At 38.0% G+C, this 13,629-nt stretch overlaps 1 protein-coding gene across 39 annotated transcripts in view; it reads left to right on the top strand.

The window, feature by feature from the left end:
• The window catches only part of DLG2 (discs large MAGUK scaffold protein 2), a 2,077,851-nt gene that overhangs the window by 1,528,737 nt on the left and 535,485 nt on the right, over positions 1–13,629 (top strand). For all 39 annotated transcript variants that reach the window (XM_067038359.1, XM_067038349.1, XM_067038350.1 and 36 more), the window contains one exon: positions 10,177–10,313. In XM_067038359.1, the coding sequence (XP_066894460.1) occupies positions 10,177–10,313 (137 nt within the window). The remainder of the gene's footprint in view (positions 1–10,176; positions 10,314–13,629) is intronic.

The raw sequence follows: 13,629 nt of genomic DNA on the forward strand, positions 1-13,629 counted from the left end.
TAAGCCATGTTATCTCCCAACTCTGGGTCTTTAAGTGCACATTTCCTTCTGCTGGGATGTTCTCTCCCCATTCCCTTTCTCCTGGCTTACTTTCATCTTCTAGGTCTCAGATTGGATATCAGGACCTATAGTTAGCACCTGTTCCTCTCCTATCAACACTTACCACACCGGGTTTTCATTGCCTCTTTACTTGCCTTACTCTCCATTAGAAAAGAACCATAAACACTGATTCACTGATATAACCACAATATATATAGGGCAGTCCTTGACACATGAGTAGTTATCAATTAGTGTTTGTTGAATGAGTTAACTCATTCTATTTAAATAGATGTGGAAAAGCTGATACGTATAATTGGTTCTACTGGGGTTCAACTTAGAAATGAACTACTTTGAGTTGGCAAAGACTTGAGTGATCTTGAAAATTAAAGTGGTGAAGGCATTTCAGATGGGAAACAGGAGATAATAGTAGAAAAACAGCACAGCAAGATCACCTTGCTTGTGGGGGAAGCTTAGTAGCAGAGAAGTAAGGAATAGTGAGAAGAGGGGATGTAGCATTCCTGTAGAAAATGAACAGTGATGGACAATTTCAAGAAACAGAGCAACACAATGGATGTAGAATTTTAGGGAAAGAATAACCTGGAAAATCTTTGCTGAATGGATTGGAGAATCAGGCAGGGAAAGACTGGAATCAGGGAATGTGGTCATTGAGCCTTTTACACTAAAGCAAGCATGATTGGATAACCACTTGATTTAGTGAAGTAGCAATAGAGAACACATATGTACATATACATAATACATTTACACATTTTGTGCCATCCTCTCCCATTATGGGAATGAGTGAGGTAACTACAAACTAGCAGTTCTACCAAGCAAGGAGCCCAGCCAGTCATCCAGAATTTTCCTACAAAAGGACTGGAAATTTCAGTCCTTTGATGGGTCTTTGTTCTTTCTGCATTACATAGAACACTACTGATTTGTTTTACATTCCTACCGTCATCACATTATACTGCCCCGTTTCTTCTCATATTTCTTTTATTACTTCTCATTTCATTTTATCTTTTGTGTGTGTGTGTGTGTGTGTGGTATGCGGGCCTCTCACTGTTGTGGCCTCTCCCGTTGCGGAGCACAGGCTCCGGACGCGCAGGCTCAGCGGCCATGGCTCACGGGCCCAGCCGCTCCGCGGCATGTGGGATCTTCCCGGACCCGGGCACGAACTCGTGTCCCCTGCATCGGCAGGCGGATTCTCAACCACTGCGCCACCAGGGAAGCCCATTTTATCTTTTTTTATTGCTCTGAAACAGTGGTTCTCAGAATGTGGTCCTCACACCAGTAGCATTAGCATCACGTGGAAGCTTGTTAGAAACGCAAATTGGGGGGCACATGCCAGATATTCTGAATCAGAAACTCTGGGCATACAGGTTAAATTCACTTCTCTCAAATAATAGTTATTCCCCAAGGCACATATTATAGAATCCTATTCTCTCTGTAATCTCTTTCTTGTGGAGAATCCATTTTCATAGTTTCAATGACCACTGCTATGTTGATAAGTGCCCAAACTTGTATGTGTGTGTATGATTTCATTATAAAGAGGTAGATATACATACCACCACTTAGACCATTAGAATTAGATGATATATTAATTTCCTGGAGCTACCTTAACAAATGACCACAACTTGGGTGGTTTAAAACAATAGAAATTTATTCTCTTGCAGTTCTGGAGCCTGGAGGTCTGAGATCAAAAGGTCAGCATGATTGATTCCTTCTGGAGAGCTCTGAGGGAGAGTTTGTTCCATGGCATTTCTTGGCTTATACATGTACCATCCTGCTCTCTGCCTCTGTCCTCACATGCATTCTTCTCTGTGTGTTTCTGTGTTTCTGGGTCCAAATTTCCTCTTCTTACAAGGACACCAATTTTTGGATTGGGGCTCACACGAATCCAATTTAACTTCATCTCAAATTGATTGCATGTGCAAAAACCCTGTTTCCAAATAAGGTCACATTCACAGGTAACAGGGCTTAGGACTTCAGTCTGTCTTTTGAAAGGCGTAATTCAATCTATAACCACTGCCATTTGAGTAGATTGTGGTATACGGAGTCAGATGGAAGAGACTGAGGAAAGTATGTGTGATACGGAAATGGAGTTAGTAACTAGAGATCACTCTTTACAAACTCCAGCTCTTACAGTAAATGAGGCTGCAGCAAGTTCAAGAGATCTTTTTAAAATTTATTTATTTATTTATTTGTTTATTTATTGGCTGCATTGGGTCTTCGTTGCTGTGTGCGGGCGTTCTCTAGTTGCAGAGAGCGGGGACTACTCTTCATTGTGGTGCACGGGCTTCTCATCGTGGTGGCTTCTCTTGTGGAGCACGGGTTCTAGGCAGGCGGGCTTTAGTAGTTGTGGCACACGGGCTCAGTAGTTGTGGCGCGCAGGCTCTAGAGCGCAGGCTCAGTAAGTTGTGGCGCACGGGCTTCATTGCTTCGCAGTATGTGGGATCTTCCCAGACCAGGGCTCGAACTCGTGTCCCCTGCATAGGCAGGTGGATTCTTAACCACTGTGCGATCAGGGAAGTCCCAAGAGAAGATCTTCCTAGGATAGGACAGAAGCATGGTCAAAGCCAGAACAGAAGAAAAGTATTGATGGTAAGAGACTGAATATTCTAGAGTGGAAAAAAAGGAATAATGAGTAAAATTCAATGGTGAAGGGGAAGATTTAGGTTTAGAAAAGAGGAATGATGCTCATTCCTTTGAGAAAGGGTAGGTATAGACACGGAGACTTTTCACAGTAAAATAGGCATTGAAGTGATGCCTCTTTTTAGGCAAAAAGTATAAGTGGGTATTTTGAGGTACATAGTCAGGAGAAAAGCTTGGAACATTGACAGTGGTAAGTTAATTAGGTGATCTGTGAGAAATCCTTAAGCAGGATTGAGCCTGCCTAGCCAGTGCCGAAGGCATTTTGAACAGAACCACTTCTTTCAACTCCAAACTTTGTCGTTTGAACCCAGGGAGAATCCAGAGAGTAAGAAAATACAGCTTTTGTCTTTAATCTCATCGGGCACTATAGATATGATTAATTAATTATTCTCTCAAATTAAAATGAAAGACACATTTTTGGTATTTTTTTAAGCAATGATTTTTTTTCTAAAGGAGAAGAGATGTAAAATAGTCTGTTACCTGTGTAGACCAGACCCACAGGTGAAGTTTTTGTTTTGTTTGTCAACTGAAATGTATGCACATTCAGCAGTTAGGTTGCCTGTATTTTCTAAAACAAAGCCTGTCAGGCTTCAGGATGGATTCTGTGTTTCCTTTAATAAAATAGGATAGTATAGTCAGAATGTACAGAATACCACTATAGTATTTTTTTTTTTTTTTTGTAAAGCACTGAACACCCTACCTTGCAGATCGTAGATAAACTGTGACAGAAGCAGTCTGCTTAATAATATTAAATTTTTGGAGGTGCCCCAGAGTGCCCTCCTAGTAAGGTCAGATAAAATGAAGTTGAACCATGTTGTTGAATGATTATAAGACATCATGGGGATTAGTTCTTTACACCCATAAAGACTATATGGGTACATTGTAGTCACATGACTCTTTCAAGTATTGGGTTGTTGTTTTTTTTTAACATCTTTATTGGAGTATAATTGCTTTACAATGGTGTGTTAGTTTCTGCTTTATAACAAAGTGAATCAGTCATACATATACATATGTCCCCATATCCCCTCCCTCTTGCGTCTCCCTCCCACCCTCCCTATCCCACCCCTCTAGGTGGTCACAAAGCACAGAGCTGATCTCCCTGTGCTATGCAGCTGCTTCCCACTAGCTATCCACCCTACGTTTGGTAGTGTATATATGTCCATGCCACTCTCTCACTTCATCACAGCTTACCCTTCCCCCTCCCCGTATCCTCAAGTCCATGCTCTAGTAGGTCTGTGTCTTTATTCCCATCTTACCCCTAGGTTCTTCATGACATTTTTTTTCTTAGATTCCATATATATGTGTTAGCATACAGTATTTGTTTTTCTCTTTCTGACTTACTTCACTCTGTATGACAGACTCCAGGTCCATCCACCTCACTACAAATAACTCAGTTTCATTTCTTTTTATGGCTGAGTAATATTCCATTGTATATATGTACCACATCTTCTTTATCCATTCATTTGTTGATGGACACTTAGGTTGCTTCCATTGTCCTGGCTACTGAAAATAGAGCTGCAATGAACATTTTGGTACATGACTCTTTTTAAATTATGGTTTTCTCAGGGTATATGCCCAGTACTGGGATTGCTTTTCTAAGCTTCCCACACACAGAATCAGTCCATTTTCCCACGACTTCCTCCTTCAGGCTCCACCTTCCAGTGACACCTGATCCTCAGCATAGTCAGGCACCAAGGGGAAAGGGGGAACTGTGATCGTTCCTCGTGTTCTTTTTTCACAGGAGAAGGAAAAGATTTTGCATGGGCAAAGGTTAAGTTAAAGGCTTTAAACAACGTTCAGACATTCCTTTCCCTACGCCTGCATCTCCTGTGTTAACATGAGGATATACAATCTGGGGTTATGCAGGAAATACGGAGAGAACCCAGCTTTATGCACTAGATGTAATCCTGAAATTGTTTGCGCATCAGGTTTGTCAAACAGATCAGTTTTTAATTGTTTGGGGAATTAGATGTTTAAATTTCACTTGCTCTTTTCCTTTGCCAGAGTACTGAAATATCCACTGATTTACTTCCTTTTGTGATTTTAATACTTACATTGTTCTGTGTCAGCTTTGTTTATTACTGACACATGTATAGGCATGTTTAGTATTATTCTCAATAGCCAAACTTTCCACAGTCGCTAGTGTTACGGTCACGATTTTAGGATGAGACCTACCAACTCTTGTCACCGAGTTTATTTTATAATTGATTAGTCAATTTCTTTATCATGGACACATCTTTTCAATATTGTAACCAATTCTCTCATTTGGTCACTTACCAAAAATCAGTGTTCCTTACTCAAATCTTTATAATACTCACTGTATTTGTCTTATTAGGGACCACTCTAGCTTATCTTACTGTAAATACAAGTTTTGAGTGTTTGCTAGGCATTTTTGTCTCAATTTCCAGCACAGGGGAGCTGGGATTTTATGAGCACTGTATGATCTAAGTCAGGGCAGCTGACTCTTTAGTTACTTAGTCAGTCTGATGTATTGGTTTTAAAGATGCGTTCTCTTTTATCAATTCTAACTTAATACTGTATTCAAGATCCAGCCCAAATGCTAAACCTTTTGTTGATTCTCCTCCTGCTCTTCTAAGGAGTAAGTCATGATCCCCTCTATACTCACATATCATAGTACGATTACAGAACTTATCCTAGCCAGTTCAGTTATGTCAAGATCTTTAGGTATCTGTTTTCCAAACAACCTGAGAGCTTATTGAAAGCAGAGAATTTTTATTTAATCAAGAATCTATTTTTGTGGGCTTCTCTGGTGGCGCAGTGGTTGAGAGTCCGCCTGCCGATGCAGGGGACACAGGTTCGTGCCCCGGTCCGGGAAGATCCTAGATGCCGCGGAGCGGCTGGGCCCATGGCCACTGAGCCTGTGCGTCCGGAGCCTGCGCTCCACAACGGGAGAGGCCACAGCAGTGAGAGGCCCGCGTACCGCAAAAAAAAAAAAAAAAAGAATCTATTTTTGTAATAACTGTAAATGGAAAGTAACCTTTCAAAATTACATAAAATTTTTTAAAAGAATCTATTATGTGCCAATTACTAAAGAACATAGATACGTTTATTCCCTTCTTACACATGAGGAGATTGGGACTCCAGTTTACACAACTAGTAGATGGAAGAATCAGGATACAAAGCTGGCTCTGCTGTTGTCCCACTACCTGCACAGTGGTTGCCATAAACTCTGTGTAGACTAAGATGGAGAGGTAACCAGAGTTCAATGAGGAAATGTAACATATACATTTATCAACTCCAACTAACGGCGCTCACTTTTTCAGCTGTTCCTCACTCTCTAAAGCCACCAGCTTCATATTAAATGGGAGTCTTTCTCAGAGACAAGTGATTTTCCTTGTCCTCTTCTATTCATATGTTTATCCATTCTTTCATTTAATGCACTTTTATAAGGTAACTATGTATCTGCCCTGGTTCTACTGCATAGCATGAAATAGTTAAAAATCCCTGTCATCTGGAGTTTATATTTTCACCAATGAGATAGGCAATAAAAAATTAGATAAAATACATAGATGATTTATATCCTATATCACAAGATAATAAGTGCTAAGGGACACTGAGAATAGAGCAGGATAAGGAAGTGGGATGGATTTTTAGGGAACAGTATTAAATAGGAAGGTCAGGGTCAGAGGTCAGGTCAGAGAAATTGAAATTTTAACAACAGCCTGAAGGCAGGGTGTTCCAGGCAGCAGAAACAGCTAGAGCAAATGCCCTAAGATGGGAGTGTATCTGGCATGTTCTAGAAATATCAAGGCAGTAAGTGTGTCTAGAGTGGATTGAAGGAAGGAAGTATGAGCAAATGAGGGTAGAGAATGATCCTATAATGTAGACAGACTACCCCTGCTTTCACAGAGTGTGTGCAAGGAAACCAGTGCCTCCAAACTGATCATTTGAATTTGGTCTTATGGCTTGGTGAACCTAGACCACATTTGTCTCCACAGAGAGCAGCCCTCCAAAAAGCAACGACATCATCTGGATTTAGAGCATTGCTTCAGCCAGGTTCAGCCACAGTCACTCATAAGAATCATGGATCATTATTTCTGTACTGTTTCTAGTCAATCCATTTCTTTACATTTATGTTGGCTACAGTTGATAGCAGCTGGTTATGCAATGCATGATATATACTCAGGAGATGCTTGTTGAATGAGTGGGTATATGAGTGAGTGAATAAATTAATGAATGGATGGATGGATGGATGGATGGATGGATGGATGGATGGATAGATAGGACCAGATTCAATTTTATAACACAGATGGATACTTCCACCTGTAAATAACCTTGTATTCTGGATGTAGATGTAAGCTATACGTTTACCTATCATGTTGAATTGAATATCTGGAATGTGGTTGAATGTTGATCAAATATTGATTATTTTTAAATGTATCCATGTTCCACCAAAGTAAGAGAAATTAGAGGAAATGTTTAGTTATGTACCTTTACAGCCATTCTCTGGCTCTTACTAGAAATACTTGAGCTTAAGCAGAGTCACCAGTTAAGAAGTGCTTAAGCCTAATCTTAGTGGAAAAAACATTGTTTCCTTTTTAGCTGATATATTTATGTCTACGGTATCCACAGTGATTTCATTGTCTTGGTAAAATCTTCAATTTCAAATGTCAGCTACATAGTTACTCCCTTTGTTGGACTTAACCTTGTTTATAGTGGTAATTTGTTTCCTTAGCTCTTCTGTAACTCAGACCGGCTGTGGCATTTACTGTTGGCATAGTAGATGTAAATCAGAGTCCCTGAATTTTCTTTAACCTTTTGTCCACAGTTTGCAATAACTTCTGTACTATTGTAAATGCAGTAGATTGATCCTAGCATGTGGCTATGAAACTTTTGTAAATATGTTTTTTAAACTTTCCTATAATCATATATAAATATGAAGTAACAGTTTTAGAAAACATGAGCTGATATGTATTTTAAATTTCATAGGAAAAGCCAGTTCGGGACATTTTATCTACCCTTGGTCATCTTTCACTTGGTAAACAAATTCTTTAAATATGAGGGAAACGAATACATTTATAGATCTATGCAATGTCAAAGCATCAATAAAGAATAATTACCCACTCTAGTAGGAAATTAAATAACACTTATTTTAATTGCCCTATCAATTTAAATTCATTTTCCATTTATTGTTAACAACTAATTTTACAAAAAAATCATTTCATTTCAGGTATCATTCCAGAGGTGTTACTTTATAATTTACCATGCCATTATTTTTCCATTAGCTAATCACTTATGCTATCTTAAGAGCAGCACATAGCCCTACTCAATATTTATTAAATACAAGGATAGTGAAATGGAGTATTTTTAAAGTGTTTTTCATTGTTGTATAAAGTGCCAAAAATTTTTATGATTGTTTTATCATAAAACGTGTGTGGTTTTTTAAAACTAGGCAACTAGGGGTGTGTGTGTGTGAGGGGGGGTTTAATTTCTTAAGACAACCAAGTTATAGAAATGCTCTGTCTTTAGTTACAAATGTCTTTGACTTATATCTATCTTTCTGAGTAATTTGCATGTTAATTATTATAATTTCAAAATGCAATGAAAATATATGCTATAAGTATTGTACCGAATGTGTATTCAATTATATTCTGAGAAAGATGTTTTTTGTTCTTATTTAAAGAGTCTAGGGCTTCCCTGGTGGCGCAGTGGTTGAGAATCCGCCTGCCGATGCAGGAGACACGGGTTCGTGCCCGGGTCCGGGAAGATCCCACATGCCGCGGAGCGGCTGGGCCCGTGAGCCATGGCCTCTGAGCCTGTGCGTCGGGAGCCTGTGCTCCGCAACGGGAGAGGCCACAACAGTGAGAGGCCCGCGTACCAAAAAAAAAAAAAGAGTCTATCAGTCATTCTTTTAAAATGGCCTCATAATGATTTTTTAATAACTCTGTTCTTGTTATCATTCCATAGTTTAATATAAATAAAAGTTTATGACAATATGTATAGACCCTGAGGATATTATGCTAAGTGAAATAAGTCAGACAGAGAAAGGCAAATACTGTATAATTTCACTTATATATGGAAATCTAAAAAACAAAACAAAGAACAAACATAAAATGGAAACAGAGTGATAAATACAGAGAACAAATAAGTGGTTTCCAAAGGAGAGACGGGTGGGGAGGAGAGAAGATATAGGTGAGGAAGATTAAGAAGTACAAACTCCCAGTTACAAAATAAATGAGTCAATAGTTGTGAAATGTGCAATGTGGGGAATATAGTCAGTAACCATGTAATATTTTTGTACAGTGACATATTGTAACTAGACTTATCATGGTGATTATTTCAAAATGTGTAGAAATATCTAATCACTATGTGTAATAGGAACTAACATAGTATTACAGGGCAATTATACTTCAAAAACAAACTCAGTCACAGAAAAAGAGATCAAATCTGTGATTACCAAGAGGTGGGGGAAGAGGAGAGGGGGAGTTAGATGAAGGCAGTCAAAAGGTACAAACTTCCACGTAGAAGGTAAATAATACTAGGGATCTAATATACAACATGAGAAATATAATTAACACTGCTGTATGTTATACGTGAAAGTTAAGAGAGTAAATCCTAAGAGTTCTCATCACAAGGAAAAATTTTTTCTATTTCTTTAATTTTGTATCTATATGACATGATGGATGGTCACTAAACTTACTTAATCATTTCATGATGTATATAAGTCAAATCATCATGCTGTACACCTTAAACTTATACAGTACTGTGTGTCAATTATATCTCAATAAAACTGAAAGAAAGAAATTATAAGCCATAGTATAGTAAAATTCTTCTCTCAAGATGGAAAATTTCCAAAAGACAAAAATTTTTTTAAAAGGATATTTTCCATGTTTTAAATGATTTCATAGTTCGTGGTTTGTTACAAACATAATACAGTCAAAGTATATAATCTATTTCTTTATTCTTTAGACTGTGTGCAGGGATGATTCGTTTGTGTTCATTCTTTATTAACTATAAGTTAATAACAGGAAGTGCCAGGAAGTGTGAAATATGACAAGGTACCCAGAGAAGGAAACATGAAGGGCAAGCATTGAGCTTCTTTTCCTTATCTTCTCTCTGAAATTATTACACGAATATCCAATGTATCTTCCTCATGGCTCTTATCTGAGAATTTGTGGAATGTTCGAATTGCTGTACTTGTCGTTCTAAAATGTCAAAAATATCTAGGTCTCTACCCAAATGATTAGCAGGACTTCTGTTCTCTATGCTGGAGTAACAACAGCAGCAACGAAGATGAGCCCATAGACTCAACGTGGGCAGGATTGCACTTGTGTTTTGCCTCATTAGCATTAATCAACAAGCTTTCAAATGTTTAAAGAACACAGTTGATTGAAGTAGAATTTATTGTTATTTATTACTGTTGTAATAAATTGAGGATTAATTTTTTTTCAACTGTTGAAATGTGACTAATAGCACTTTCTTAAACAAATACAAGACTTTTCTTTTTCTGTTTATTTTCCGTAGGTTTAGGCTTCAGTATTGCAGGAGGTGTGGGGAACCAACACATTCCTGGAGACAACAGCATTTATGTAACTAAAATTATAGATGGAGGAGCTGCACAGAAAGATGGAAGGTTGCAAGTAGGAGACAGACTACTAATGGTGAGTGTGACTCCAGCAGAACTATGTGTATATTTATAAAGCTCTTGTTTCCCTGTGTATGACTATCTTAGTCATTTCCGGCTGCCGTAACAAAATACCATAGGTTAGGTGGCTTAAACAACAGAAATTTCATTTTCTCACAATTCTGGAAGCAGAGAAATTAAAGAGCAAAGCTCTGACCCATTCAATTTCTACTGAGGTCTCTCTTCTTGGCTTGCAGACAACTATCTTGCTGCTGCATACTCACATGGCCTTTCCTCTGGGCTTGTGCTGAGAGAAAGCTCTCTCTCTCTTTCTCTTCTTATAAAGCCATTAGTCCTATCAGATTAGGGCTCCACCCTTAAGTCATTTAATTAATAACCTTAATTGCCTCCTAAAGACCCTATCTCCAAATACAGTCATATTGGGGGTTAGAACTTCAACATAAGAATTTGGGGGGAGGAAGCAGTGACCTTGGGTGGAAATAGAAAAGGGAGAGCAGATTTTGTGGTAAAAGATATCAAAAGTACAGGTATAATTGGAGCTGATTTGTTGATATTTTAAAAACAGAAATCTAAATTTTCACCAGTTTTCATAGGCACAGAGATTATGTATTGTTCTTCCGGTATCATACATCTCCTATCAGCCAGAGAGACTGCTAAATCCAGACTGGTAGAGAGATGGGCTTTGCATAGCAAAGGGAACAACACCATCTGGTTTATTGACCTGTACATTTCTATGCCTCTCTGTGTTCTTTGGTTCAACCAGTGTAGACACAGTTCCTGACTTCCAAGAATTCATAATCAGAGTTCTGTCACGTGTGCAAATGGATCCCTTCCCCCTCTCCTTTCAGACAGGGTTTCTACTATTTTATTTGCCAGTTGCTCACATGCTTCAGGAGTCTTGGGCAACAATTGACACCAACATGCAGCCACCCTTTCTGAGCCATGGAGTTATATGATAAATGAAAGCAAAATGTAGGCAATTATAAGCAGTAAAAAATTGATGATTGCACCTAAAAACTGTTTCATCTCCATTTACTGTTTTATATTAAATCTACAGGATAATAATCAAATACTGAAAATTAATAGAAGATAGCTGTCAAGTAAGAGAAGTATATCTAGTCATATCTAGTCATATGTCTCCCTTTGTAAAACAGGATCTTGTATCTTTGTCACAAGGAGCCATTATCTCCAATACTTTCATGAGAAGTGTTTGGGAAAGATCAACCTATACAATTTCAACAGAATAGTCATTTCTAGGACATGTGCAAGTGTTGGGGGTTGAACCTCAAAGTTCATTGTGCCCATGTCCCTGGACTCTAGACAGGTTGTTTGTAGTCGCACGGGACTAATTTCGTAGTTGTCAATGATTTTTGTATTGAATTATCTGGATAAGAGCTTTATAATAATCTTGATAACTAACATTTATTTGGCGTTTACTGTGCTCCATGTATTTTTTTAATGTTTTTCTGTAATGTAGTATGTATTTCTCACAACAGACTTTTATATAAGCAAAGGGAAACTGAGGTATAGAGAGAGGTTTACTAACTTGGCCATGGTCATATAGTTAACAATGGGCAGAATTGGATTTCAAATGCTTGTAACCACCAAACATGGTCTTTGCATTTGTTTCTTAAAATCTGTCAGTCAGTTCTTTCCTTCCTTCCTTTAGTTATCATTCAGTCATTTATTAATTCCTTTATTTAACAAGTAATATATTGAGCACCTACCATGTCCCAGGCAATAGCTACTTCTCAGGAAGGAACTCTGTCAGCAGAAAAAGTATGGTCAAACTGAATGGGCAAAAAATGTGACATTAATGACTTCAGTCAAATTTGCAACTAAGAGTTTTTGGCTTCTTTACCACTTGAAGTCACTACAATTTTATTTTTATTTTTTAAGCCATTTTATTGAGGTATAATTGACATGTAAAAAGCTGTACATATTTAATATATACAACTCCATGACTTTGGGGATAAGTACATACCCATGAAACCACCACAACCATCAAGGCTATAAAGTTGTCCATCACTTCCCAAAGTTTCCTCTCACTATCATTATTATTTTGTGTGTGTATGGGGTAAGAACACTTAACATAAGATCTACCTTCTTAGCAAATTTTAAGTATACAGTACAGTGTTGTTAACTAAAGGCACTAGGCTGTATAGTAGAACTACCATTTTCATTCTCAGGACATTCTGAATTTTGTTTGCTTGTTTTTTTTGCCTTTGACGTGAAAGTTGGTTCTTTTTTTTTTTTTTTTTTTTTTAACTTAAAGCTCTTTTGTGTGGTTTTTTAATTTATTTATTTATTTTTGGCCACATTGGGTCTTTTTTGCTGCGCACAGGCTTTCTCTAGTTTTGGCGAGTGGGGGGCTACTCTTAATTGCAGTGCATTGGCTTCTCTTTTTGTGGAGCATAGGCTCTAGGCATGCGAGCTTCAGTAGTTGTGGCACACGGGCTCAGTAGTTGTGGCTTGTGAGCTCTAGGGAGGTGGCTCAGTAGTTGTGGTGCATGGGCTTAGTTGCTCCGTGGCATGTGGGATCTTCCCAGACCAGGGCTCGAACCCATGTCCCCTGCATTGGCAGGCAGACACTTGATCACTGAGCCACCAGGGAAATCCTAAAAGTTGGTTCTTATGATGTTGTGTCTTCTGAAACAGAAAAGTGTTATTGGGATATAAGACAACTTCTCTCTAACAACTTCTCTCAAGAAGACAAACTTTATTATTTGTGGACTTAGGAATAAAATAAACTGTGATATCCATTTTCTACATAGTGCTAAATTGAAAAATGAAGAGGACAGTTTCATTCTAAAGTAATGTGTCATAGCGACTGATTTGACCTTTGGCTCTGTGTTCTGTAAGAGTTTGGATGTAAACAGCTCTTCTGGACCTCTTTTGTTATTTCTTCAACTGCTGCTATTATAATATCATGCTAGATGTCATGTGCTGATTTCTTCAAGTTCTGCTTAAATTTTTAGCTTTACATTCAAATTCTTAAAAAAAAACTCAAAGTCTAAATAATTCTGTCAAAGGATTTTCCAGGCACCATGCTATTTTTCCATTATCATTTTCTTGATATTCATTGTAGACAAAATGATTTCAAAAATAGCTGTGACATAATCCTTAACTGTTTTGAGTTTTAAAGCATAGTTTAAAAGAAAATGAAGTTTCAACAATCATAGGTCTCTCTCCTCTTACGTAAGGAAAACATAATTAGTACTTTCAAGGCAACTGCCAAGCTGAATCTGGAAATGAAAGAAAATGATTCATTTTATAAAATTCTGAAAGAAAAATGAGCCTGAGGGAGAGCATAAATTAAAAATCCCAGAAGC

Source organism: Kogia breviceps, chromosome 7 (assembly GCF_026419965.1).
Source record: "Kogia breviceps isolate mKogBre1 chromosome 7, mKogBre1 haplotype 1, whole genome shotgun sequence".
Classification (NCBI taxonomy): Eukaryota; Metazoa; Chordata; class Mammalia; order Artiodactyla; family Physeteridae; genus Kogia; species Kogia breviceps.